General features: G+C 44.1%; 1 protein-coding gene across 1 annotated transcript; it reads right to left on the minus strand.

Moving 5' to 3' along the window:
- Window positions 1-1,125: 1,125 nt before the first annotated feature.
- Window positions 1,126-27,514, minus strand: LOC308510752 (aldo-keto reductase family 1 member C15-like). The gene is made up of 9 exons (XM_081080782.1): window positions 26,939-27,514; window positions 17,011-17,178; window positions 15,002-15,118; window positions 14,210-14,287; window positions 13,096-13,218; window positions 9,149-9,258; window positions 6,385-6,550; window positions 4,178-4,260; window positions 1,126-1,302 (listed from the first exon to the last, which is right to left on the minus strand). Exons 1-9 carry the CDS (start codon window positions 27,023-27,025, stop codon window positions 1,260-1,262), a joined length of 975 nt encoding a protein of 324 aa, XP_080936908.1. The 5' UTR covers window positions 27,026-27,514; the 3' UTR covers window positions 1,126-1,259.
- Window positions 27,515-27,808: the final 294 nt, after the last annotated feature.

Consider the following 27,808-nt stretch of genomic DNA (forward strand, 5'->3'; position numbering starts at 1 on the left):
TATCCCTCCTCACTCTTGGCTTGCCCGAAGGTGGGAACTGGGCCAGCCCCTCTCACAATCCTGCCCTTCCTACAACTCTCCAGGTGATTTCTGCCCTCTCCTTTTCAGCTAGTCCTCAGTTGGTAATTCCTGGTGAATGTTCCTCAGCTTAGTTGTGGTTTTTTTTCCCCAGTCTGGCCCTGGGAGGAGGTGCAAGAAAGGCCCACCTACTCCACGGCCATCTTGAAACCCCCTCAATGCTTCACACTTGTGGCGAGAAGAGGGACAGGAGGAAACCCAGCATTGACATGCAGTGCAGCTAGTAGGTCCTCATGTCCACGGAGCTCAATGCTCCCTCACATACTCAGGCTCTCAGCTCTCCCACTCTTGCTGTCTCCTGACAAACACACCACTCATTTCCCCTCCATTTTCCTATAGGCTCTCAGGGCTCCAGCAACCCAAACAGATCAGGCTCCTGCCACACCACAGCTGGACCCAGAATAGTCTCCCTCTCCTCCACAAGAGTTCGAGCCTCAGGCTGGGAGGGCGCTTAAAACCTGTGCCTGGGGTGAACACAGTGAGCCCCCTTCTCCCTCAAGCGCTCCCACTCTCCTCCTTCCTATGCTCATCTCCCTCACTGCCCTGCAGCTCCAACTACATGCCTCAAGACATTTCTTATTTGAGTTTAATTCTTGTCTAGGTTACTTATTGATAAAACAATGGCACATAAAGGATGACAGTGAAGATGTGCTGAATGAATAAATGAATGAATGGCAAAATATGTGAGAACTAATCGCAATGCCAAAACATAGGCAGATGATTATTAAATTAAATAAATTAATAAGATGCACTGCTTTATAACAGTAAAATATAGTACTGGAATTTTTAAATAATATTTGGTTACTTGGAGAAAATACTTATGCTAAGTACAAAAATTATACAGCCTGTAGGTTGAGGATTATTTCAATGTTGTAAATGAGCACATACATTTTGTATAGGGAAATCATGAATGAAAATCCCCCCAAGTTCCAGAATTTGTAAATACGCTAAGTACAGATTATCTTTGTTTTCTTTTCTTTCCCTTTTATTGTCCCAATTTTCTGTCATTTGTATATATTATTTTAATTCTCAGGAAAAACAAACACCTTCATTTGGAAGTCTTTATTATTTCACAAAATAAAAAGATTTTTAAAAATAAAACAGGGAAGCAGCATGAAACTAATTTTAATCACCTCCCCCAAATGCAGAAATCCTCTCCACACATGATGGGTAGTTGATGGTCAATATTCTTCAGAAAATGGATAATAGGGGTGACCTACAGCACTGAAAGAGAAAGCGGGATATTTATTTACTAACTCGGTCCCATGCTAAGAGTGGGTTTCTCTGTGGATGCAGTCAGGATGGGCTAAAAACTATTTCCAACCATGCCCTTCCTTCTGCCTCGACACACAGACATGCAGCTCCTGGTCCATGTGCTCAATTCCCACATTCACATGGGGTAGAAAAGCCAAGTGACAGGTAGTTTTCTTTAGATTGGAGTTTGCCATAGGATGTGACAGCCAGGGCTGAAATGTGTTGTGTCAGCCCATGTGTCACTTTTGTCCCTAGATCATGAGAACATTCATAGTGAGAATTCTGCTGCTCTTTTTAACCAATTTCTTCAACAATTCAGGGTCCCCCTGTAACTCTCTTGAGGAGCTAATACATATAACTGCCAAATGAAATTATTGCTTTCATACAATTTATAAAAGTACTTGTCCAGGTTCTTATTTTCTTTTAAAAAATTGTCCTTTCTGATTTGATTGCATTAAAGAGTGCATTCTGAGAAATTGTGTGCTCCAGGACCTACCTGTGTGTTGACAAAGGTCTCTAGACAGTGGTTCTCAACCTTCTGGCCCTTTAAATACAGTTCCTCATGTTGTGACCCAACCATAAAATTATTTTCGTTGCTACTTCGTAACTGTAATGTTGCTACTGTTATGAATCGTAATGTAAATATCTGATATGCAGGATGGTCTTAGGCGACCCCTGTGAAAGGGTCGTTCGACCACCAAAGGGGTCGCGACCCACAGGTTGAGAACCGCTGATCTAGGAAGACAGGTGCATATAATCATAGGCCTGATAAAGATCACAGACTTTGACTTTAAAGCCCTGGGAACAGAGAAGTTACTTCCCACATTTTTTCGTGTATAATGTCTTTTCTCAAATTCGCAACATAGCTTTACAAACAAGGAGTTTTGAGATTTTTTTTGAAACCCAATCTTTATGCTATAACTAAAATTCTATTCCCTTATCTCTAAATTCCATTACAAACTCCTCTCATTTGATGAGTCTTCCTTCTCTTCCATCCTGAGACCCTCCTGCAGTTACTGAACAAGGGGCCTGTGATGTTGTGAATAAGTCAAAGTCAAGGAGTCAGGGGCTGCCAGGGGCTAGTCTTCTGATGGACAAATGTGACCCTGAGCAAGTCTAGAGTCTAGAAACCAGAGAAATCCAGAGGATCTCATGTTGGTGTATGCCGCTGGGGACACATCAGTCACTAGGAGCAATTAAGTTTTTGATCCATTTATACATTTTGGTGAGATTATATGACTGATGAAATGGGGCTTGTGATAAGGATAAAAGGCCAACAGAGAGAGAAATTTGGAAGAAATGGACAATGCCTTGGAAAAGGAATACCCAGTTAAGGAGAAATGCCACTGACCCCTCGGGGAAGCGGTGGAAGTGGGTCCAAGCATGACTTTCTGACACCCACACATACACTTGCCTCCTGGGCCCGTCCTCCATTAAAAATATTAATGTTACATTTGTAGTTGTGTTAGGACAAAAATGAATAGAGTCCGGCTGGATTCATTATTACATGGTCATTAATATAACCATGTTTTCTCCTGATTTTTAAAAGCATTAAAGATGATACATTTTCATGGGCTCCTATAAACAATAACATAACTTGAGCCACTTTAAAATGGCGCCAGAGCTGCCACGCCAGAGGAACTAATTCCCCAGCATGTGTTATGCCTCACATTTTATGGAATGTTAAAAAGGGCAAAATATCCTTTTGACTGGGCATAGGCAACACTGTCTCAGGGAACTGTTTGCGAGGATTACAAGAAAACAGTTATCAGAGTAATGGACTGATGACTACTAGACTGAAAATTAAAAACATTCTTTAGAATTAACATCACTGCTTTTTTTCTGGAGATGTAATTATTGTTCCCCTTCCCTTTCTTATAAATAACCAATGCCCCTGTCTCCTAATATGAACATTATTGGGGCTTCTATCTAAATTAATGTTTTCCCATTAGCTATTCTTATTGATCTCAACAAGTACTTGTTCCCTCTTACTTTGAATGGCCTTTTATTTTTAGACTAGAGGCCTGGTGCATGAAAATTCATGCATTCAGGGGGTCCCTCAGCCCAGACTGCATCCTCTCACAGACTGGGACCCCTTGGGGGATGTCTACCTACCGGATTAGGCCCGCTCCCCAGGGGATAGGGCCTACGCTGGCAGTCAGACATCCCTCTGGCAGCCCAGTAGCCCTCAGGGGATGTCTGACTGATGGCTTAGGCCCACTCCCCTAAGCTGCAGTTGGACAGCCTTAGTGCTGCTGAGGAGGCGGGAGAGGCTCCCACCATCACCACTGCCCTTGCAGCCGTCAGCCTGGCTTCTGGCTGAATGGCACTCCCCCTGTGAGAGCACACTGACCACCACGGGGCAGCTCCTGCATTGAGCGTCTGCTCCCTAGTGGTCAGTGCACATCATAGTGACTGGTCATTCCCGGTGGTTCTGCAGTTAGGGTCAATTTGCATATTACCCTTTTATTATATAGGATTATTATATAGGATTAGTACCCCTAAAGTATAGTGGGAATTCGGCACTGAGCCTTCTATGTCAAATGGCTAAGTCAGATCTTAGTGGGAGTATGTATACCAGGCACAGGAATTAGGGCATAAAAGTCATGTATTCACCATGATGCAAACTTGGGCCATTTTACCTATGGTCTGTTCTGGGCCCTGCTCACACTTCTCTTGGGTCAGAGACTGAACCTGGAGTAAACCTGTGGTCTGAGGTCACCAGGAAGCTCCAGATTTACTTCTGGAATCAGGCCCATCTTTCCTATTTAAGGAAGCTGAGTCCCTCTGCTAACCTACACATTACAGGAAAGAACCCAGGAAAAACAATCTACAAGTCACTTACAATGGAAATTTAAAATATCTGAAATTTCTGTTCAGGCCATCAATTGCTTTCACGTCTTCTGGAGTCAATTCAAACTCCAAAACCTGGAAGGAAGGAAAGAATCACATTAAACTCTCCCCAAGGTAGGGAGCTTCCACCTGGGAACATGAGGACTTCCTAGTGGACAGAGGCAAGGAGAGCACTAGGGGAAGCATCCACTGCCATCTTCCGGGTGTACTGGCCTGAGAACTCCCCTCCTGGTTCACCACGGCTCCTGTCCCACTCCCTCTCCTCCTCTGCTTCACTCCACTAAATGAAGTTTTTTAAACATCATCGGCCCCAAATCTCTCAGAGTGAATTGTTTGCAACAGAAATAACAACCTTTTTCCTCCTAAACAAATAGATAATTGCATAATCGGGACAAAATACATGCTGACTGGATCAAACTTTAGTTCTTGCCTCCACCCTTCCATACAAACACCCTAAATTTTGACACAGCCTCAAACTTAAGCATGCTTTGGAAGAGCAAACTCCTGTAAAGGCCTCTCCAAGAAGCTATTGACATCAAGAAAAGCATTTGCTGATCAATTATTCAACCACACACCTGCCCATTCTCTCTCTAGTCAGGTTACTTCCCTGTAATAGAAAAATCTTTCTGATTTATCTTTGAGATCTTATAGTCCCAACATTCAGAAAGGCCTCCTCTCAAATAAAGTATCTCTTACTTAAGTCTAATTTGTTTTTGTTTGATGATATAATTGACACTCCCCTAATAGAGTGTCAATTAATAGCAAAGCAGACAGATCTTTGATAATAAATATTAAAGTGGGAAGCTCATTATTTCATCCAGGGAATAATTTTATAGAAAGCCCAGTGACTCTATCTAGATCTATCTATTTTATCTATTTATTATCTATCTATCCATCTTTTATTCATCTTAAAAATGTACTCCAGAAGTGACTTGGTTGTCATTATATATATATATATATATATATATATATATATATATATTAGCATGGTGAGTTGAACTGAAAAATAAAATGGGATTTTTCTGAGTGGGTTTAAGAATGAAATTTAGATTTGCCTATTAAATATTTGCATAAACTGAATAAACTAAATCTACAGCTTCAATGCTTGGAGCAAATGTATAATAAATAATATGCTCTAAATGTCATATTTTGAAAATATTAAACTCATGATGAAATTGTTAGCTGTCTTCTTAAAGCGCAATAGAATTTACGTAGTTTCTCATGAAGTTTACAACTAAATAAGTTGAAGATCACTGATTGATCTAAGGGACTAGAAGATATATGAAGGAGAGTTTAGTTTAGAGGGGGAAATATTCATAAAGATAAATTTTTAAAAATATATTCATTTGTTAATTTGGTCAGTCTTTAACAGTGATGGCGAACCTTTTGAGCTCTGCGTGTCAGCATTTTGAAAAACCCTAACTTAACTCTGGTGCTGTGTCACATATAGAAATTTTTTGATATTTGCAACCACAGTAAAACAAAGATTTATATTTTTGATATTTATTTTATATATTTCAATGCCATTTAACAAAGAAAAATCAACCAAAAAAATGAGTTCGCATGTCACCTCTGACACGCGTGCCATAGGTTCGCCATCACTGGTCTATAAACTTGTATGTAGCTTCCTACCTGCCATGCGCTTTTCTGGGGAAAAGATGCTAAAAGATGACCCAGAGAGTCACTGTATTTAGGGTCTCCCAGTCTGGAAGGCACACTGACATATAAACATACAATTTTTGTGTAATAAGGAAAAAAAATCACTAACAGAGCCATGTCAAGTGCTATGGTGACCCACAACTGTGCTGGGCTTATCCCAATGGTTTAACAAAGTAGCTAATCCTATTTAGGTTTGATATTGAAATACAAATAAGAGTTTATTTGGTAGAGAAGATGAAAGAGAAGAATCAGGGTTTTAAAAGTCTTTACTGCATAGAAGGACTCCTAAAACCGATAAAAAAACAGCAATGAAATAAACTCAGGGTCGCACAACTAGGAAGCAGCAAAGCCAGGCCTGGAGGCCATAAAATCTAGGACTCTGAGGCCATTGCTCTCTCTCCCACCCTTCCAAGCTGCCCTCATAGCACAGGGAGAGATGCATAAGAAGGAATGAACATGGGTACGTGCTGAAAGGCAAGAGAGATGGCCCCCAGGCTAGCACCCATCCCCCACTCTGGAGAGACAGTGACCAGTCTGTACCTGGAAGTTCTCTTTGATTCTCTTCTCATTGAAGCTCTTGGCCAGGACCACTACCCCTCGCTGCACTTGGTAACGCAGGGCCACCTGCCCTGGACTTCTATTGTGTTTCTTGGCAATGGCCTTCAAAATCGGCTCCTCCAAGAGAGAGGGGCTATCCTTTTCCACCCTGAAAACAAAACCAGAGCATGTAGATGTGAAGGGTATAGTACCAGAAATATAAAGTGTGCTGTCCCTTTTCCTCCAAATTCCCAAAGTAATCAAGAGAAATGTGTGTAGAACAGTATATCTATTTGTCAATATTGCATCACCAATATTTATGCATGAGAAGCTGTGTAAATTATATTATAAAATAACTTTTAAAATAACATTTGGAGTATGCATGAAACAAGAATGAAAGAATGGTGATGACTGTGGAAGTTCAGTGACAGTACATGGGACCTCACTACACTATTGTGTTGGCTTTTTTTTTTTAATTTTTTTAAAATTTTTAAAAAAATATATTTTATTGATGTTTTTACAGAGAGGAAGGGAGAGGGATAGAGAGTTAGAAACATCGAGGAGAGAGAAACATCGATCAGCTGCCTCCTGCACACCCCCAACTGGGGATGTGCCCGCAACCAAGGTACACGCCCTTGACCAGAATCGAACTTGGGACCTTTCAGTCCACAGGCTGACGCTCTATCCACTGAGCCAAACCGGTTAGGGTTGTGTTGGCTTTTTTATGTTTGAAGTCTTCCATAATAAAATGTTAAAGCTTAATTTAATTATATATATATATATATATATATATATATATATATATATATATACACACACACACATACAGACTTAGAGGCCCAGTGCACAGATTCGTGCACTGGTGGGGTCCCTCACACTGTTGCATGATCAGGGGCCTGGAAGAGACTATGGGAGGGCTCCAGGACATGTCCAGCCTATCTCACCCAATCTCAATTAGCTGGACCCCAGCAGCAAACTAACCTACCAGTCGGAGTGTCTGCCCCCTGGTGGTCAGTGTTCGTCATAGCTAATGGTCAGTTAAACCAGCCACTTAAGCTTTTATAAATATAGACTAGAGGCCCGGTGCACAAAAATTTGTGCACTTAGGGGGGGAAAGGGGGGCCCCTCAGCCCGGCCTGTGCCCTCTCGCAGTCTGGGACCCCTTGGGAGATAACGCCCTGCTGGCTTAGGCCTGCTCCCGGGTGGCAGAGGGCAGGCCCAATCCCTAGGTGCAGCCCCTGGTCGGGCTCAAAGCAGGGCCGATTGGGGAGTTGGGGCGCCGCTCCCTGTCATGCACAGAGCAGGGCGGATTGGGAGGTTGCGATGCCACCCTCAGTCACGCTCAGGGTAGGGCCGATTGGGGGGTTGGGGCACTGCCCCCTGTCACACTCAAGGCAGGGTCGATGGGGAGGTTGCGGCGCCACCCCCTGTCACGCACAGTGCAGGGCCCATCAGGGGGGTTGGGGCTCTGTACCCTGTCACGCACAGAGCAGGGCCCATCAGGGGGTTGAGGAGCTCCCCACTGTCACTCACAGAGTAGGGCTGATAGGGGAGTTGGGGCACCGCCCACAGTCATATACAGAGCAGGGTGGATCAGGGGGTTGGGGCGCCGCCCTCTATCACCCACAGAGCAGGGCCGATCAGGGGGTTGGGGCACCGCCACTCTCACACTTAGGGCAGGGCCGATGGGGAGGTTATGGCTCTACCCCGTCACACACAGAGCAGGGCCTGTGGGGTAGGGGGTTGGGGCGCCTTCCCCTGTCACGAACAGATCAGGGCCAATAGGGAGGTTGTAGCCCCGCCCCCTGTCACACACAGAGCCACAGGACGATCAGGGGGTTTGGGCGCTGCCCCCTGTCACACTGATCCCGGTGCTGGGAGGCCTCGCGGCTCCACTGATGCCGGTGCTGGGAGGCATATTACCCTTTTACTATATAGAATAGAGGCCTGGTGCATGGGTGGGGGCTGGCTGGTTTTCCCTGAAGGGTGTCCTGGATCAGGGTGGGGGTCCCCACTGGGGTGCCTGGCCAGCCTGGATGAGGGGATGATGGCTGTTTGCAGCTGGTCACACACCCTTCAGGGTGGGCGTCCCCACTGGGGTGCCTGGACAGTCTGGGTGAGGGGTGAGGGCTGTTTTCAGGCTGGCGGGTGACTGAAGCTCCCAACTGCTCCTTTTTTTCTTATTCTTTTTTATTCTGGGCCAGCTTTAGCTCTGGCTCCAGCTCTGAGACCTCTGCTGCTGAAAGCAGGTATCTGGTTTGTTTAGGTTCTATAATCAAAACACTGTATCAACTCCAGCTCTGAGATCCTGGCCGGCTGAAAGCTGGTTTCTGGGGTTTTGTTTAGCTTCTATATTTGTTACAATGTTTCAAACTGCAAGCTCAGAGGCCGGCAAGGCAGGCGGGGAACGTTGCAGTCCTCTGTCACTGAAGCAAGCAAGCCTCATGTTCAGTTTAAGGTGCCTGGCTGCTGGCTGCCATCTTAGCTGGCAGTTAATTTGCATATCGCCCTGATTAGCCAATGGGAAGGGTAGCGGTCGTACACTAATTACCATGTTTCTCTTTTATTAGATAGGATATGTGTGTGTGTGTATAATTATTGCTGATAATATTACAGATGTTTCTCATCTCCTCCCCGCGCCCCCCCCACCGCCCCTTTACCAGCCTCCTCCCAGCCCTTACCTAGGCCCCAAAGAAAGCTTAATTTTAAAAAGTGCTTCATCACTAATAGAGTTGCTGACAGAGGTTAACTCTGATATTCTTATTACCAGTTTGGGTCTCTTTGGGATCCCAGGGCACTGTAGGCAACAAGAACAATGTCCTTGGACTTGCAGAATTCCAAGAGTTTGCTCTGGTTGAGATACGGGTGACATTCCACCTGTGAATTGCCAAGACCAGAAGGTATCAGAATACATGAACCAATATCATGTAAATTTGAAAAGCCTTTGAATGAATATCTAATATATGTACCATATTTTCCAGACTGGTCATTTTCTCATGCATCTTCTTAAATACCTTCAAATGCTAATAGTTTTCAGATGTGATAAAACAATTTTCTTATTTTTTATTAGTGCTTGAAATGATTAAAGAATGTTATACCTGGTCTGTGATCTCCACATGTAATTTCCTATAGAAAGAAACTAAGATTCCTTAGAAAAATGGCTGATTCCAATACTGGGCAGAAAAGCTACAAACTGAGCTGAACATGCTGAGCCAGTTCCCGCATGTCAGCAGGGCTGAATCATCTGGAGATGGCTGAGGGAATTTCCTCAAACCTGAAAAAGATGCATAAATTGTTGCTTGCTGCCAGACAGCTGAGGGCATTTCAATCTACATGTTATTACCTCCTACTGGCCAACCCCTGAACAGCCTTGGGCAGTTCCTCCAATCTGACAGTGCTTACCCTTTGATATGTATATCTACCTTGCTGTAGGACAATTTGTGTTAATAAAAAGCAAGGGGTCCAGAGAGACAGGAGAACTTGGTTCCTTTAGCCAAGCTCCTTTGGCCCCCCAAAATGCCTTCCAAAATTATGTTTCATCTCTGGACTCTTGATTAATTTACACACAGCGCCTTCTCCAGATTCCTGAACCCTCTAGATCAGCGGTTCTCAACCTGTGGGTCGTGACCCCTTTGGCGGTCGAACGACCCTTTCACAGGGGTCGCCTAAGACCATCCTGCATATCAGATATTTACATTACGATTCATAACAGTAGCAACATTACACTTATGAAGTAGCAACGAAAATAATTTTATGGTTGGGTCACAACATGAGGAACTGTATTTAAAGAAGGTTGAGAACCACTGCTCTAGATGCTGGATTAAGACCGCCGGCATTAATTTATTTTGCTAACATTTGCTTATCCCAACGCGCTCTTTGGTAATTTTTAAACAAAGCATTAGAGAATCTTTTTGCAGGAGAGCTGACAGCTCTGCCCTCTCCAGTCACCTTTGAAATCAGAAGCAGAGGATCCGGCAGCTTTTTAGAAATTACAGATTTTTGATCCTCAAAACAAATTAGGTATTTTATGATTTAAACAAGAAACCACATTTTTAAATATGATAATGGCACGTATAGCTCTTCTGCAAAAAGATTCTCTAATGCTTTGTTTAAAAATTACCGAAGAACGCATTGGGATAAGCAAATGTTAGCAAAAATAAGTTAATGCCGGTGGTCTTAATCCAGCATCTAGAAGGGTTCAGGAATCTGGAGAAGGTGCTGTGTGTAAATTAATCAAGAGTCCAGAGATGAAACATAATTTTGGAAGGCATTTTGGGGGGCCAAAGGAGCTTGGCTAAAGGAACCAAGTTCTCCTGTCTCTCTGGATCCCTTGCTTTTTATTAACACAAATTGTCCTACAGCAAGGTAGATATACATATCAAAGGGTAAGCATTGTCAGATTGGAGAAACTGCCCAAGGCTGTTCAGGTGTTTGGCCAGTAGGAGTCAATGACATGTAGATTGAAATGTCCTCAGCTGTCTGGCAGCAAGCAATCATCTATGCATCCTTTTCAGGTTTGAGGAAATTCCCTCAGCCATCTCCAGATGATTCAGCCCTGCTGATATGCTGGACAACAAAGAGGACAGGAAAGACACTAAGTGTTGTCAGAGGCATCTTCTGATTAAAATGATGACAATTCTATCATTAATAAGAAAGTAATTATATTTGTTGAAATTCATGAATTCACAATTACATATTGAAGTGAGAGACATATTTTATACATGATGAATCATTTTCTACAAATATATTTCTAGAAGTAATTAAGTAAAATGAAGAGTATAAATATTTGACTGGTTTCTTGCATGATTTTCAAACTATTTCAAAAAAGGGATATACAACTTTATAATAACATAGTGATTGAACATTGGCAGCATTGTTATTTTTTAAAATTATTTCTTTCAATGTGTTTTCTGTTACAGTTAAGCCCCCCTTGTAAAATAAAATAAAGGCAACTGGCTAACATAGAATGAGGAGAAAGGTCACGTTCCAGTTCCCAAGGCTAGCACAATGCTTCCTCTTAACCTCTGAATGTCCCTCTCAGGTATGTTGGCAGTTACTGGGGAAATGGAACCAACTGTGGTCGAGGGTAGTCTAGGGTACGGGGCAAGTTTATATTAGTAGCTGGAGCAACGGGCCAAAGTTGATTAATAATACCTTGATAACGGGGCAGTATTGATTAATGTAGCCCTGGTAACTGAAAGGGCGAGGGCTACGCCCTCCATCTTACCCTAGCAGCCATGTGCTCAGCAGGGCTTCTTCCTGAAAGCCCAGGCCTCTGCTAGCCATGCCCAGGATTTCTTTGAACTAGCTAGTGATGGTCAAGGGAGGTGTGCGCCATGGATATGACCACATCCTGTGTGGCGGGACCCGACTTGCACCTGGCCAATTGGCAGGGCCCACGGTCACCTCTCCTCCCCTTACTTCACCCCCCCCCCCCATAAAACTCCTTCCCACCGGGCTAGCCCTCTCTCTGCCACTTGGCTTACCGTTGGGTCGGTGAGTGTGGTCGGGGAGCCGAACTAGTTCGAATAAAGACTCTCTGCTTTTGCATCGGACTCAGGTGGCTCCCTGGTGTGGTCTTTTGGGGATCCTGAAATCTGGGCATAACAGTAACTTTGTGTCTGTATCCCAGGTAACTTTGTGTGTGTTTAGCCAACCGTTTTTGTAGTTTCTGTGTATACAAGGCTGGCCTAGAACCAGGCTCAATGCTGTCGTAGGAGAAAACGCCTACAGTAGTCACTGGCCAGTTTCAATAAATCCTCGCTTGCTGCTTAAGACCTAATTGCAGTTGGTGGTCTTACTCTCGTGAACATTGGTCCACAACATTTTCTACTTCCTCACTTTCCACTGCTTTGCTCTCTCTCTGGCTTTTCCCCTTACCACTCTGTAACTGCTCCTGCTATGTTCCCCATGAACTCTGTCTCATAAAACCCCATACTTTTTCTATCCCTAGTTGGATTGGCTGCTCCCAGCAGGATCCACCTCATGGCTCATGCAAACCTTTTTAGTGGTCTTCCTTGGTTTCCCTGATACCACATGGTCTCATTTTCTTCCTCCCTGTCTGCCAACTCCTGCTCAATCCCCTCACCAGTGCCTCTTTGCCTAATCTTTAAGTGTTGACTTTCCTGCCCTCTTTCTGTTCATCCTTTGAAGTTCCTTGGGAGAGGGAATACATTTCTCTGAGTTTAACTGCCACCCATAAAGCAATGGTTCCAAAATATGGACCTCTCCTCTAGCCCTGCCTGACCTCCAGGCCAACACTACCAACTCAGCATCTCTACTTGGATGTCTCCTGGGAACCTCCAACCCACCTCTGAGTAACTGAAGTCATGATCTCCCCAATCCACTTAACCTGTTCCTTCTCTGAAATTCCCTATTGTTATAAAAAGAACAATTATCTGTGCAGTTGGCATCAAGCCAAAAACTTGGGGAAACTTAATCAAGAAAGAAGATGCAGCCCAGCCAGGGTGGCTCACTGATTGTGTGTCAACCTATGAACCAGGAGATCAGGGTTCAATTCCAAGTCAGGGAACTTGCCTAGGTTGCAGTCTTAATCCCCAGTACGGGGTGAGCATGAGGCAGCCAATCAATGATTCTATCGTTCTTTCCCTCTCCCTTCCTCTCCGGAATCAATGAAAATACACGTATTTTTTAAAATAAGAAAGAGGATGTGAAGAGCAGAAGGCAAAACAGTTGCCATGGTCATGCACTCACCTGGTTGCAGACAGGCTTGTACTTGAGGCCTGGCTTGTTCAGGATCATCTCCAGGAGTTTGTGATTGAAATTGGACACCCCAATGGACCTGGTTAAACCTGCATCCTTACACTTCTCCAGAGCCTAGGGAGGAAAGTCATGTGTGGCAAACCTGTAGTGTAGTTCAGCCCTTTCATTTGACAGTGAGCTTCTTAAAGACTGGAAATCTGTCTTAACATGTATAATAATGTGACTGAACCAAATAGCTTTATCACTTGGAAATATTCTTCCCCCAGTGTACTTTATTGCTACGTACACACAGCTTTTGTCCTTGAGTCTGTGACATGCACACTCAGGGCAATAAATAGATATTAAGATGCTTTTAAACTCCCCTCATCATCCCGCCTCTTCCATGGTGTGTAATTTGTTGTTAGGCATGTAACACATGGTGTCATAGTTAAGGGCAAAGAGGAACTCTTAGGTTTTCCACTAGTCAAAGTTTTTCTGCTTCCTCTTTCCTGGAATGATGAAACAAGTATATGGAATGGGGTGTAGAAGGCAGGCTTTTTCTCCTCCTGCTAAGCAGACAACAGCTTTCCCCTCTCTGGTGTGTTTAGAGCTCTAACTCCTCTGGAGTTTGCTTCTGAACATGTCCCTTTTAGAGCTCACATGCTCAACCCGATCAGTGTGGCAAAGAAACTCCTACTTAGGACCACAGAAGTTTACATTAAAAAGGACCTTAGTGCCCAGCAGGCGTTGCTCAGTGGTTGAGCATCAACCTATGAACCAGGAGGTCACCGGTTCGATTCCTGGTAAGGGCAATGCCTGGGCTGCCAATTTAATCCCCAGTGTGGGGTGTGCAGGAGGAAGCCAATCAATGATTCTCTGATCATTGATGTTTCTATGTCTCTCTCCCTCTCCCTTCCCCTATAAAAATCAATAAAAGCATTTTTTAAAGAAAGTAGACCTTAGCTGTGATCCTGTTTAACTCGCTTGCTTTACAGAGGAGAACACCAAACTACAGAGGAGTTTGGCAACATGTCTGAGGACAGACAATGGATAGAGCCAGAACCCATCCTTATGCACTGATGTCCACCTTATCCCACCATCTTTGGGTGGCAGTAGCAGTACATACCTCCCAGGTGTCACGCAGGTCCACTGTCTCTAAAATAATTTTCCCATTGGCATCTTTAGGCATAAGCTCCTCTCCAGGCTGGAATACAGAGAGGAGAGGAGAAAGAATTTTTTAAAGAGTGATCTTCCTCGTGCCTCAGTAGCTTGGTAACACAGCCTTCAAGAGGCTGTTATTACTAAGCAGTGTGTGTGTGTGTGTGTGTGTGTGTGTGTGTGTGTGTGTGTGGTGTGTGTGATGTAAGAGAAGACACTGGGGGAAAGGGAGATCAAAATCAGTTGAGAGACTGTAGCAAAGCAACTCTCTCCCATTTACCTCCACTTTCCTGTCCACACACTCTCCCAAAATTCCACTAAGAATGAGTTCCCCTACCATTAGAATTGATTTTGTTTCCCAAGAACAGGCTTGTTTGGATGATGGGATTTCCCTTTACTATTAAGAATGTGTTTTAGTTCCAATTTATGTTAACCCAACTCAGAGACAGTGAGAATACCAGATGTGCTCAGCAAATGTCCACTGTGATGAGAGGCTGGACCAGTGATGCTCAAAGGAGCCCCATGTGCAATATGGACCACCCTACAGTGCCTCCCTCTTGACTGGCTGAGAGATCCATGTGCAAGAGACCCTCCCCCTAAAGAGGTATGGACTTTCATTGTGTCTCTACTCTCTTTGTCCCTCAGCTTTCTTGAGGCTCTCTTCAATAAGGGGGAGCACATCACTTAGACATGGAGGACAGTGTCTTCAACTCTTTGATGTGGAATACTCTTGGGCATAACAAGGAAAACAAAAGCTGACCTTCATAGCTACGGGCACATGAATGATGAATAGATCTACATAGTCCAGTTGAAGTTTCTTCAGTGATCTCTCCAGGGCAGGTCGAACCAATTCTGGTCGAAAGAAAGTACACCAAAGCTGCAATAACCAAAAAGAAATTTAAAAAAAAAATGGTTTGTGATGTCACACATTTGGGAACTGAAATTAAATTTCATGGTTAGGAGATTGAGCAGTGAGTAACCAACCACTATGGTGGTCTCAAAATAGAAAGTTCTGGGGCTAAATTTATGTTACTTACTGTAAATGAGGCTTTTAATGGGATACTGAGATTTATTTGAGTGACTGTAAAAAAATTGTCAATAAAATGCAGATGGGCTAGGAAAAGCAACCTAAATGTTCCAAGGATTAGAAACATTGTTATAAAAATGTTAGATATATATAACTACCTTGAGATACGGTGACATTCCACCTGTGAATTGCCAAGACCAGAAGGTATCAGAATACATGAACCAATATCATGTAAATTTGAAAAGCCTTTGAATGAATATCTAATATATGTACCATATTTTCCAGATTGGCCATTTTCTCATGCATCTTCTGAAATACTTTCAAATGCTATTAGTTTTCAGATGTGATAAAACAATTTTCTTATTTTTTATTAGTGCTTGAAATGATTAGAGAATGTTATACCTGGTCTGTTATCTCCACATGTAATTTCCTATAGAAAGAAACTAAGAAACTTTTTTTTTTTCCCTTCGGGGGAGTTTATTTCCTGGTCAGAAGAGAAGCAGGGACAGGCTCCTGTGCGTTCCAGCCGGGCCTGACCTGGCCGGGAGGGGGGAGCGGGGGGGGGGGGGAGCACAGGGGACAGCTCCGACTGCATGCTTGGTCCCGCAGTGGTCCTGGCTGTGTCCGGGAGGCCTGCGGATGATGGCATGGAGCCTGGGGGCAGAGGCAGCAGGCCAGCGGGCCCAGAGGATGGCACATAAGGAGGCAATAAATACTGACAGGCCAGGCATGCCATCCAGGCGGCGGGCCCAGGTGGGACAAGTAAGGCTTGGCCACTGGCTTTGTCCAAGGGCTCTATGGGGCCGTGGACTCTGGTCTGGTGCTTCCCACTGGGGCAGAAGGAAGAGGCGTGAGGACACCCGGCCTCTCAGATGGTGCTGGAGGCGACTTCAGTTTTGGCAATTTGGCTTTCTCCAGGCCCTGGGAGCTGCCCCTCAGCCCTGGCAGGGAAGGGCTGACAGGCCCTGGCTGGGGAAGCAGTGGTGTGTCCATGCCTCCCAGCCACAGGGACTGCAGAAGGGGTGGCAGGACTGGGAGACCACATGCTCATGCAGACACAGGGTTAGAGGTTAGTGACGGCCCCACAGCACACGTTCCACATGTTAAGGCATCATTTCTGAAAGGAGAGTCAGAAATGTCAGGCAAGGGGAAATGGAATCGACTGCCCTACATGGGAAGTGCCTGAAAGCATGACTGCTCAGAGGTCCACATTCTGAAAACAAATCATCATTGGTGTGGACACACATAGGACCATTCTGTAGAGACCTCAGCTCTCTTTGTGTTGGAAGCAGGGTTTCCACTTAAGAAAAGTTTTACAAATTTCAGTAAATTCAATGATGACTTGAAAGCAGTCTTTCCTAGTCTGGCTCCCCTCTGGGAATAATATGTCAACCCCACTTGGATATGTGCTGAGAGAATTTGCTGAAGAATGAAAGGAGTGGATCCACTCTGCAGTGGCTCAGTCAATCCACAAGCAGATGGAGAAGCTAAGCGTCTTTATTTGTGTTTTACATATGAATGCTGACCCTTGTTCCAAGAGTCTGAGCAACTATGTCCCACCCTTAGCACATTCTGAAGCAAAGCAATCCTTTCTTCTCTCTTTTTTTCTATAATGGGACTTTACAATGTCAGGAGATAAAGAAATTATTCAAACCTAATCCAAAAATGTTTGTTTTATATTTCCCTCCCCCCAAATAACCTATGTGTTCTGACAAGGACCTTCTGTCACTCACTCACAGCACCTTCGTGGTGTAGAATAGGTCCTCTCTCTTCACAGTGCCATCCGCAATCTTCTCTCGAAGTGCCTTGCCGACCTCCCCCTCATTTTCATAGGCGTATGCTGCGTCAATGTGACGGAAACCTACATCGATTGCCACTTTGGTTGCCTCAGCAGCCTTGCTCTTAGGAACCTATAAAATATGAATAAGGAAGGTTGGCAGTTGACTTGACTCAGAGAGATGCAACTTATTTCCATAAGAGTATGTTCACCAGCTGTTTCTACATGTCTCCTGTTCCCCTGTTTGATGGGGCAAACCTTGGCAAGAAACCTGTACACTGGGGGCACAGATTAAACTCCAATATATCCTCTAATCTGAAATGAATTAGTGAAGTGGACTTCACCAGGCAATGTGGAAAATTAAGTCATTCAATAAAGAACTTGTTCCACAGGCCCCGGCACAACCTCTCATTCTCACTCCATGTTTCCCACTGGGGGAATTTATGTTGCCTGTTTGCTCAACTTTAGCATCTGCCAGATTAAAGGACCTGATTCCCAGCGGAGGAAACCTTCTACCAAGTGACACAGGAAAGGTTCCACCTACCCCAATGCCATGGCTGCCCCCTAGTCATCAGAGCTCACATGCCAGGAAATCCTAAGTTTAACAGCAGATTACTGTATGGGCAGTGGTACTTGACACTGCTTTTAAGAAGATAGAGTGGTCTCTGTGATGGTGGCAGGGAGGAGCATGTCTGGAGTTCAGACAAATCACTAGGGTGGCTCTTGGTACTTGTATGCCTAGTAATCACCACAAATAAACAATGCAGGCAAGTACTGAGAGGGTTAACATGAAACGCAGGCAGATAGGCAGGGGTCTGGTGGAAAACAAAGGCAGGGGCACACAGGCAGGGGCAGGCACTGCAGTTTGAACAAGCCTAATCACAGAAACCAATCATGCAGAAATAATAAACTGTTTCTGGACTCAAAATAGGAGGCATGAGTAAACAAGAGATGGCCTGCAGCAACAACGTGTACGAACACATAGAAACAGAAAGTTCAGCATAGGAACAGAGAAAGAACTCACAGAAACAGGGAAAGTTCAGGTCAGTTGCTGGGCAAGAACAATTGAGGGAATCAATCAGGCGACAACACGCATAGATATGGAAGCAGGCTCGTAGCAAATATATACCCCTGGACTACAAGGATTTATGGGGCAGCTGATTATTACAACCCCCTCCCCCTCACCCCCCAGCCTTGCCACCCACCAGCCCCCATGAGGGGAGTCTGAACCTGTTTGAAATACATTTTGCACACTTTTGCTGAAATCTTCTGGTCTTTGGAGCTTATCCTTTGGTGTCGTGAGACACGCCCCCAGGAGAAAAACCCTTGGCTCACCACTCTGGTTATCAATTTCGGAGGTTCAGTCAGAAGTTCAACCTCTCCACACCAAACCGGCATTCGATCACCAGACAGGATGAAGGAAGACTGCAGGGTTCAGGTTCACAGCAGTGCTCGAGGCCTTTCAGCACTTTCTACAGTGCTTCCCTGTGGTTACTAGGGCCTTTGAATGTAAGTAGCTGATCAAAAACTCTAGTCTGGGACATTTTCAAAAGTACAGGTTTCTGGGAAAAATTTGGCCATGTTTGCAGATCAGATTAACTCATTACAGATTTGATTGCTAGATCATCTGCTTTCATCTAAAAGTCTGTAAAGTGGATTTGGAGCTGTTCTCATGTCTTTTGCTTTGTTGGGAATATGGTTTGAAATAAGTATGTTTAAAATATGTTCATAAGGGTCAATCTAAGGAATGCCGGTTGTTTGCTTTTCTTGGTTATTGGGGACTGAGGCTTCTAAGAATTATTCATGGGAAATTATATGATTTAGGTAATAAAAGGTATGATGCATCGAGATGCATTTTGAAAACTAGTTATTCCTAAAATTTGTAAAAAGGTTTGTGAAAATTATAAAAGGTTTTTAAGGAAAAATGTTAAATGGAACTAAAAACAAAGCCAAACAATGTGGGCAATTTGCAGCCAGCTTGTAACTAACAAGCCATTATCTTCCCCAGCCAAGGACACAAAGCAAATTGTTAAAAACAACAACAAAAACCTCCCTATAGAAAGGGAAGAGCGAAGGGGAAAGAAACAAAGAAGAAAAAAGGCCATTTTACTCTCTAGGCACAGAGGCCTTCAGTCTCAAAGCTTGGCAAGGTAAATGTGCCTCTTGTGATCTCAGAAAAGACCATAAAAAACAAACAAACAGGAAATCTTAAGAATTGATCTGTACCAGAATATTCAACAGAGCACTTTTGGTATCTACAGACAGGAGGGTGTATAATGCCTTGGACCCTCACCCAGACTGCTCTTCAGATTGGTTGGAGGCCCATCCACTAGTATACTTCATGAGCCAGATGTACAGGTTTATTTACTATTCTTCTTCAATAAAGATGCATATTTTAATTGATTTGATAAATTGGCTTTTCACAATATAGTCAAGGTCTCTCATATAAATTCATTTTGTGAGAAGAAAAAAATTCAGGTTTTGTGACTTTTGTTAAAGGTACTCCTAATTTGGTGCTTTGTTTTTTGGATACAAGGAAACAAAACAATTTAGTAAATTATATGTTTTTCTCCCTACCTGATCCCTCCAGAATTTGGCAATCCATAATAAATAAGTCATAGCAATGTGCTTCTTTGCATGGATTCAATAGGACCAGTTTCCAATGATAATTCTATTAACCAAGACTTTTGCTGAAGTGTCATGCCTGAGAGAGACATGCCTGGACTCTGGATGTCACCAGAAGACTTGAAGACAATGTGAGCACCTTAGAGAACAGCCTGGTATCTTTCTTGGTCACATGATTCAATGTCAGTCTTTCCAGGTAAGGAACGAAGGTTGCTTTCCTGAGAGTTAGCAAGAAAGGAGCCTCAAGACATTTTGGGAACCTCAAAAACTTGAGGAATTCACCCACATCTACATTGCAGGCAACTGGGTGGCTTAGCTTCTTTGCCCTGAGGGGCTCATTAAAGCTTGGTCATGAGATTTCAGCAAAACAGATTTTAAAAGAGCCTATACAGTTCATTACTGTTCTTAATTGTATTCATACAAGTAATCAAGCCAGATTGAAAGTGGACTTAATACAATAAATGAATTGGTCTTTAATAAGAATAAGGGTGATTTGTGGGAGAAAGATTATATTTCAACAGACACAATTGTGAGTTGACTCTAATTAATTGTTTCAAAATTTTATCTTATACCCATGAACTGAGCTGAATCTTAAATTGTCTGGTTTTCTTGCACATTTAGCTACAACTCTCCAGACTAATACTTACTTTTCTCCCATCCTTAGCCTTGGAATATTGAACACTAAAACACTTTCCCTTGCACTAGACCACTTGTCATCATTCTTGTGATTCAGTTTGTCTCTACCAGGTTATAAGCACACAGGGAATACCACCTTTAAATACCATCACCACCTCCTTCCATGCCCAGGCCTCATTGTCCCTCTGACAGAGAACAAGGATTTCTTGGCTCTGATGAAAAATGTCACTCCCTTTAATGTGGCATTTGTTTAGTCCTTTTCCAGTTTGTTAAAAGGAAAATTCTATCTTTCTTATATAATCTTTTGGTCAAATAAGTTTGACAACCATCCCAGGATTTTAATTTTAAGAAACTAGCTTTAGACTTGTAGAAATCAGAGGCAGTCCTAGTTCTTACCAGAATGATAGGAAAGCCTACAAGGAAGTAACCCCTGCTCAGGAGGCACGGCATGCTTCTAATACCTAGGCCTCCCCTTATGCAGAAGGGCATATAGGCCCTGGAGTTGAGGACTTTTTCTTTCGTGCAAAAAGCAAATAGAACAGAGGACTGGGAAGAGGAGGGCTGAAAGAGACTAAAACAAGCACTATTTTCAGGGCCCTTCCATAATCCCAGGCAGGTCACATACCAGACACCTATATTATCAAGGAGATTACCTTACCAGTGGATGTAAAGTCCTAGTCTTAACTAAAGTAGGGTTCCACCCTTTCAATATAAATCCCTCATTATTGACTGTAGGGAGCGGCTATAGGGTTAAGCCCTGGACTGACCTGTTGGCAAAGCCACAAACAAGTCCCAGCTTAGAGGGCATAGCCCTCTTAGAATAATTAGACTTGACCTTATGAAGCTCCCTAGATCTCATCTGGGTAGCTAATGGGCTGCTGGGGGTGGGGGTGGGGTGCAGCAAGTGCTGCCAAAACAAGTGAAACTCACAAGAACATTGTAACTATGATGACCACTACCTTGTTTACCTCTGGCTATAAAATAAAGGCTCAGCTTGCTGTCTGGGTCTCTCTCTGTGGCCTTAGCCAGGCAGAGGAGAGACCCAGCTTATTCTCTTTGTCTGTCTTTTCTACATCCTTCACCACCGCCCTCAGGCTCACCAAACCCTTGGTTGAGCTGGCCTGCCACAACTGACAGACTGGGGAGGCCAGAATGAAGAAGATAGATCTTTGGATAGCGAGGGCATACATAAGAATAAGACCGTAGTTTTTTGTATGCTCCTTGGTGCTCTGGGTGGTGGCCACCCCAGAGTTTTGGGTACTGGCCAAACTCTCCCAGCCCTCGGTCTAGAGTCACTTCCTTTTAAACTCCTCTAGGAAGCTTGATGGGTATTTCAAAAACATTAGAACCATCTCAGACACTTTCAATCAGGGACATGGGTTAGTACAGGCTTCCCCACATCTGGAGTAGGATGCGTGCCTGGTAGGACACACTGGTAAGTGCACACAGTCCAGTAGGTCAGTTCTGTTAAGTGGGATTATTACCAGATCTTGCCAGTAAATGCGACTAGTTTGGCAGATCCTCTTTTGTGGTCACACACAAAGACGCACTAATCCTACATCATTTATCTAGGAGGGGTGCCCCAAACAGAGAAGGGAAGATCACAGAGGATGCTGGACATCCTTTTGTGTGTTTTCATACAGATGGGAAGCACTTCATCCACACCCTGTGCAGATAGCCCTTGGGAAGATTCGACGCATTGGTACACATTCAACCCTCATACCCTTAAAGAGAAATGCCTGATTTTCTTTTCTACCTGGGCTTGGCCTCAATATCATCTGGCAGATAGAGAGAGACATGGTCCCCAGAGGGAAGTGTTAACTACAATACCATCTTGTAATTAAATCTTTCCTATAAGAGGGTAGGAAGTAGTTAAAGTTCTCATATATCCAGGCTTTCTTTACTTTAAGATATAATCAAAAATTAAGTCAGCAATACAAAATTGAACTATAGCTCTTGACAGCCTTGACCCAAAACAAAACCAGAGCATCAAAAACCCTAGAAAGGTAACTGGGCCTGGTGGCCCACAAAATACCCCTAAACTATCTTGTCCTCCTAATAATATAGGACCCCTGGAAGGACAAGTCTCACCAAGACCCAAAGGGAATCCCACCGGGCCCAACCACCATCTGCCCTCTCCAGGCAATGGCAGGGCGATAGTTTTGACCCACCCTGGTCCAGGTATCATTTTCCATACGGGACTTAAAACAAATTAAATAAATTATTCTATCCCTAGGAATCTGGTTGGCCCCTCTTCTCAGCCCTTTGCTTAGCTATTTCCATTACTTATCTTTGGCCCTTGCTTATTAAACCTCCTGATATGTTTTGTTTCTTCTCGCATAGGGGCTATAAAACTTCAAATGCAGCCCCAGATGGAAATGATTGTCTTTTACCATAGACCTGCTCCTCCGATGGGACCTGACAACGGCTCCTCAAAAATTCCCACTGTCAGCAGGAAGTAGCCAGAGTGGTCATCACCCTGCTCCCAACAGCAAGTTGGGGTCTCCTAATCAGAAGGGGGACTAAAAAGTTTAACTGAAATTCAGGCAGATATGGCAGGGGTCCAGTGGAAAACAAAGGGAGGTGGAATATAGGCAGGGGAAGACATGGAAGTTTGAGCAAGCCTAATCACAGAAACCAATCAAGCAGAAATAATAGAATGTTTCCGGACTCAAAGAGGGAGGCATGGGGAAAGAAGAAAGGGCCTATAGCAACCAGGTGTACAAACACATAGATACAGAGCAAGTTCAGCATAGGAACAGAGAAGAATATACAGAAACAGGGCAAGTTCAGGCCTGTTGCTTGGTAAGAACAATTGAGGGAATCAATCAGGTGATGACATGGGTAAATATGGAAGCAGGCTTGTAGCAAATATGTATCCCTGGGCTACCAGGCGTTAAGGGCAGCCTTTTATTGTGCCCCCTCTCCATGAAGGGAGTCTGAATCTGCTTATAATAAATTTTCCACACTTTTGCTTATATCTTCTGGTCTGCGGAGCACATTCTCCGGCATCGTGAGACACGGCCCGGGAGAAAAACCTTTGGCTCACTGTTCCAGTTATCAGTACCACTAGGCAAGAAAGAGTGTAATAACCAGGTGATCAGACCTGTCAGTGGTTACTCAAGAAAGATTATAAAGGCTTTGGACCCAACTGGAGCAAGTGAAGAGAGTCTGTGTTATAAGTTCTGGTTTTGTTGTTATTGCATTTATAGATAGATATATTACTGAATGAATAATCTTATCATGATTAGCATCATGAATATTTTTTAAATCTTATCCACAATGGGTTCTTAAACTGGACCGGAGGGCCGGAACAAAAGCATGGATGGAGTGTTTGTGTGAACTAATATAAATTCAAAGTAAACATCATTACATAAAAGGGTATGGTCTTTTTTTTCAATAGTTTTATTCATTTCAAACGGGCCGGATTCGGCCCGCGGGCCGTAGTTTGCCCACGGCTGCATTAATCCCTAACTCTAGGGAAACATTCCTAGCTGGGGAAACAATCTTTCCCGGGAGGGGTGGCCCTGGTTAGAACACATAGCACTAAGAAGGAGCAAACATATTAAAAACAGTTTGCTATGTACACCAGGTCCCTTGGAACATATGCTGTGCAGATGTTTCTTCCCTGAAGCGACTGTCTCAAGCAGCAAGGATGGAACGGCTTCCGGCAGAGGGAGGGAGAGAGAGAGAAACATCCATGTGAGAGAGACACATGGATTGGTTGCTTCCTGCATGTGAGGGATCAAACCTGTAACCTAGGTACATGCCATTGAGCAGGAAGGAAACCCACAATGCTTTGATGTATGGGCTGAACCTCTATCCCAGTGTTTGGCAAACTGCGGCTCATGAGCCACATGTGGCTCTTTGGCCCCTTGAGTGTGGCTCTTACACAAAATACCACATGCGGGCGCGCATGTACAGTGTGATTGAAACTTCGTGGCCCATGCGCAGAAGTCGGCAGTTTGGCAACCACTGCTCTAACCACTTAGCTACACTGGCCAGGGCTCAGCCCAACTTTTAAAAGAGGTCTTCAAATAAATTCCCCTTTTCCCATAGGAAAATATCAGAACTCTGGCTGAAGTCCTTTCTCTCTACACCAGGCAATTTTCTGTCCTTCTGTCTTTAGTCCTTTGTGTCTTCTGTTTCACACATGGGAGGGGCTGTGTGAAGCTGCCCCTTGGTCAGCATCAGAGCTTTTGTGAAAGGACTGTAGTAGAAGCTTGCCTCTTCTAGTTGAATGGAGCCAATCCCACTGCTCATTAGATTGTCTGTGCCTGACATCAAGCCTCCCTGAAGTTCAGCTCACCTCCTCCTTGAAGTCTCCCCAAAATACTCCAGCTCAACTCAGCCTCCCTCTTTCTGAACATTTCAGCTTCCCCTGGCGTTAGCGATATAAGCGTTGTTAGGTAGCTGTTCAGCCGGCATTCAGTGTCCTTATCTGATTGTCCAAATGCCAGGAAAGCAGAACTATGATCTGTGTAAACTCCCTCCGCTCCTAGGATAGATTTCAATATCAAGTTGAAGTTTACTCTTGACTGTGGAATAGGTTAATTGATTTATTAATTAATAATTACATATTCTACCTGGATTCTTTTGAGAGCCACACACATGAAATAAAAAACTATTGTTTCTTTCTGCCCACCAAGCCAAACACTGGTTTATTCATTCTAATATTTATCTCAGCCTCTGAGGTGACTAAATCAACATGCTGGTTTCACATGCCAGGGTTACATGAGGCTGACCTGTGGTCAGCATCAGAAATGCTGTGAAAGGAGTGAGAGGACAAGACACCTGAGTCAAATCAGGAAAATCTATAGTAAGAGCAAGTGGGTGCAGGAGGTGCCCAGAGAGCTGGCAGCTGCTCCTCCCCTCACCACTCAGGCACTGCCGGTGGGCAAGTCAGCAGGGCATGTATAAGGCCTGCCTCGGATGGCCAATGGTCAATGCCTAATAACTAAATCTGAGACACTGAGTTTGCACGCTTCCAAAAAACACACCTGACTGAACAAAAGAAGTCACATGCATGGACGTTGGACCATACCTTTTGTTGTTATTAGTCCTTACCCCAAGATATTTTCATTGATTTTTAGAGAGCGTAGAAGGAAGAGGGAGAGGCAGAGAAACATTGATGCTAGAGAGACACATTGACTGGTTGCCTCCCGTACATGCCCCAGCAGAGCAGGGGATCAAGCCTGCAACCAAGGTATATGCCCTTGACTAGAATGAAGCCCACAAACTTTAGTCCACAGGCCGACACTCTATCCACTGAGCCAAACCAGCTAGGGCTGGGCCCTACTTCTTGTCCCTGACCTGACTTGCAGTAAATTGCCGATAAGGTTGGGGGAGTTGCTTTTACAAAAATAACTCTGATTAGTATGAGAAAGGAGATTCTATATATTTTACTTTGTACTTTTTGTATTCACTAAGCAGATGCACATGTTACTTCTATTTTAAAACATGTTTTTATTGATTTTAGAGAGAGAGGAAAGGAGAGCAGGAGAGAGATAGAAACATCCATCAGCTGCCCCTGGCCGGGCATCTACCAGTAGCTGCAACCAGACATGTGCCCTGACCAGGAATCTAACCAGTGACCTCTTGATGCATGGGGCGATGCTCAGTCCACTGAGCACACCAGCCAGGCACATGTTACTTTTATTCTTGTGAGGGGATTATGGGATCTTTTGTCCTATTTTCTGTCTTTAATGAGAGTAATAAAAGTTGAATATAATGTATGTAAGATATACCTTGTGCTGAAGCTATAACAGTGGAGACATGGATAATTATGTCATTGCAAACAAACTTCCCTGTCTCAGGGCTATTGGTGATTGATATTTAATGTCATAGCTCTACCAAGATGGAATGGCTTTACCTCTGTCATTTATGGGGCCAATCCCTCCCTAGCAACCCCAAAACTGCCACTTCCCCACCGTGACCAGAGTTGGACACTAAGTGCTTTGCCATACACTATGGGGACATGTGGATAATACATCTGATGAGAAGCACAATTCTGTCTTCACTGTTACTGTGCCTTCTCAGGCTTCCTTTCTGGATGCCTAACACTAGAATGATAGTGGCTCCTTGTAGGACCAAGGTTTCAATGACAGAAATTCAGTGGGAAATATTTCCAGTCCCACAAACCCACAGCAAAGCTGCCAGAAGCATCATGTTAATTGTCCCCTCCTCCTGGGCACTCTGTTCAGCCGGGGTTCTAATAAAGCTCAGAGTGACTCTGACTGAGGGGGAGATGGGTCCAGGAAGCACAGCCAAGCTTAGAATTAAACAAGTTAGAAATGAGAAGAGGCATAGCACTTACCTGGGCTAGTTATTGAGGAATTAAAGATAATGCATGTAAAGTACTTAAAATACATGGTAAGCATTCCATATACATTAAATAACCATAACAGTAACCATAATAATAATAATATAATCCACCCTCAGAATTATCGTCTCTGACTCTGACTCCTCAGAGGCTACAGCTCATCATCCCACTGAGTACAAAGCCAGAGGTGGTGAAATGGAGGCCACATGAGTCCCTCCAACCTGCGCCCCCCCCCCCCCCGCCCCCGCATGTACTAGGCCCTGGTACGGCTGTTTGCATTTAACCCGCTGGTCCCCTGGATTTGACTTACACCTTCCGAAGCAAGAGTGCCAAATCCAAGCACAGGCATGAAGTGTCCATCATTCAGTTTCACAGAGTGAGTACGTTTGGGGTCCATCTCTGTTTACAGTCCTGGCTAAGCTGACTGACTTTCCTTCCTTTTCCTGACTGCAAGCCAAGTGGAAGGCGAGGCTCCAGCTTCATTTATTTCTGCCAACCACCAGTGAGGCGGGGCTGGGATTGCTACTGCCCAGATTCCACAAGGAAACCAATTAATCACTTTGTACTTCTTCCAGGTCTGGGCAGGCACAGATCCCAGAAAGAGCGTATAGTCCCACACTACAGGAGCTGGGGACTGTCTCTCCAGCATTGCTCACCCTGGGCTCCTAAGTTAAAAAACAACAACACACAATTAACCATGTCAAGTTGTACTTGATAGTCACAGCAGACTTACTCTACAAGATGCACAATAGTCACTAGGCTGGTCATCTCTAAAGACTCATTCTACTATAGCACCTTAGTTAAGTTCCTCACCCTTCATTTGGTCAAATATACCAGTTAGCCCTGGCCATTGTTTCTCAACAGTTACAGTGCCAGCCCATGCACTGAAGGGTCTCAGATTTGATTCCAGTCAAGGGCACATACCTGGGTTTCAAGTTCATCCCCAGACCCTTCGGGACATGAAGGTGGAGGCAGGGGCAACCAAACCAATCAAGGTGTCTCTCTCACATCAGTGTCTCTCTCTCTCTCTCTCTCTCTCTCTCTCTCTCTCTCTCTCTTCCTTCCAATCTCTCTAAAAAAATCAATGTAAAAAAAAATGTCCTGGGATCAGGATTAACAACAAAATACCATCAACAAAGACTTTATACAGAATTTCTTGAAATGAGCTCAATGCCTGGTC

Source organism: Myotis nattereri (assembly GCF_964212035.1).
Source record: "Myotis nattereri genome assembly, chromosome: 1".
In the NCBI taxonomy this organism is placed as follows: Eukaryota; Metazoa; Chordata; class Mammalia; order Chiroptera; family Vespertilionidae; genus Myotis; species Myotis nattereri.

Excerpts from the sequence above, each read along its gene's own strand:
- LOC308510752 (XM_081080782.1), bottom strand. The coding sequence starts at position 27,025 with ATGGACCCCAAACGTACTCACTCTGTGAAACTGAATGATGGACACTTC. Across the intron at positions 6,551-9,148 it reads TCCCAAAGAGACCCAAACTG|GGTGGAAAAGGATAGCCCCT; the intron begins GTAATAAGAATA and ends TTTTGTTTTCAG. Across the intron at positions 1,303-4,177 it reads AGATATTTTAAATTTCCATT|TGCTGTAGGTCACCCCTATT; the intron begins GTAAGTGACTTG and ends TTTCTCTTTCAG.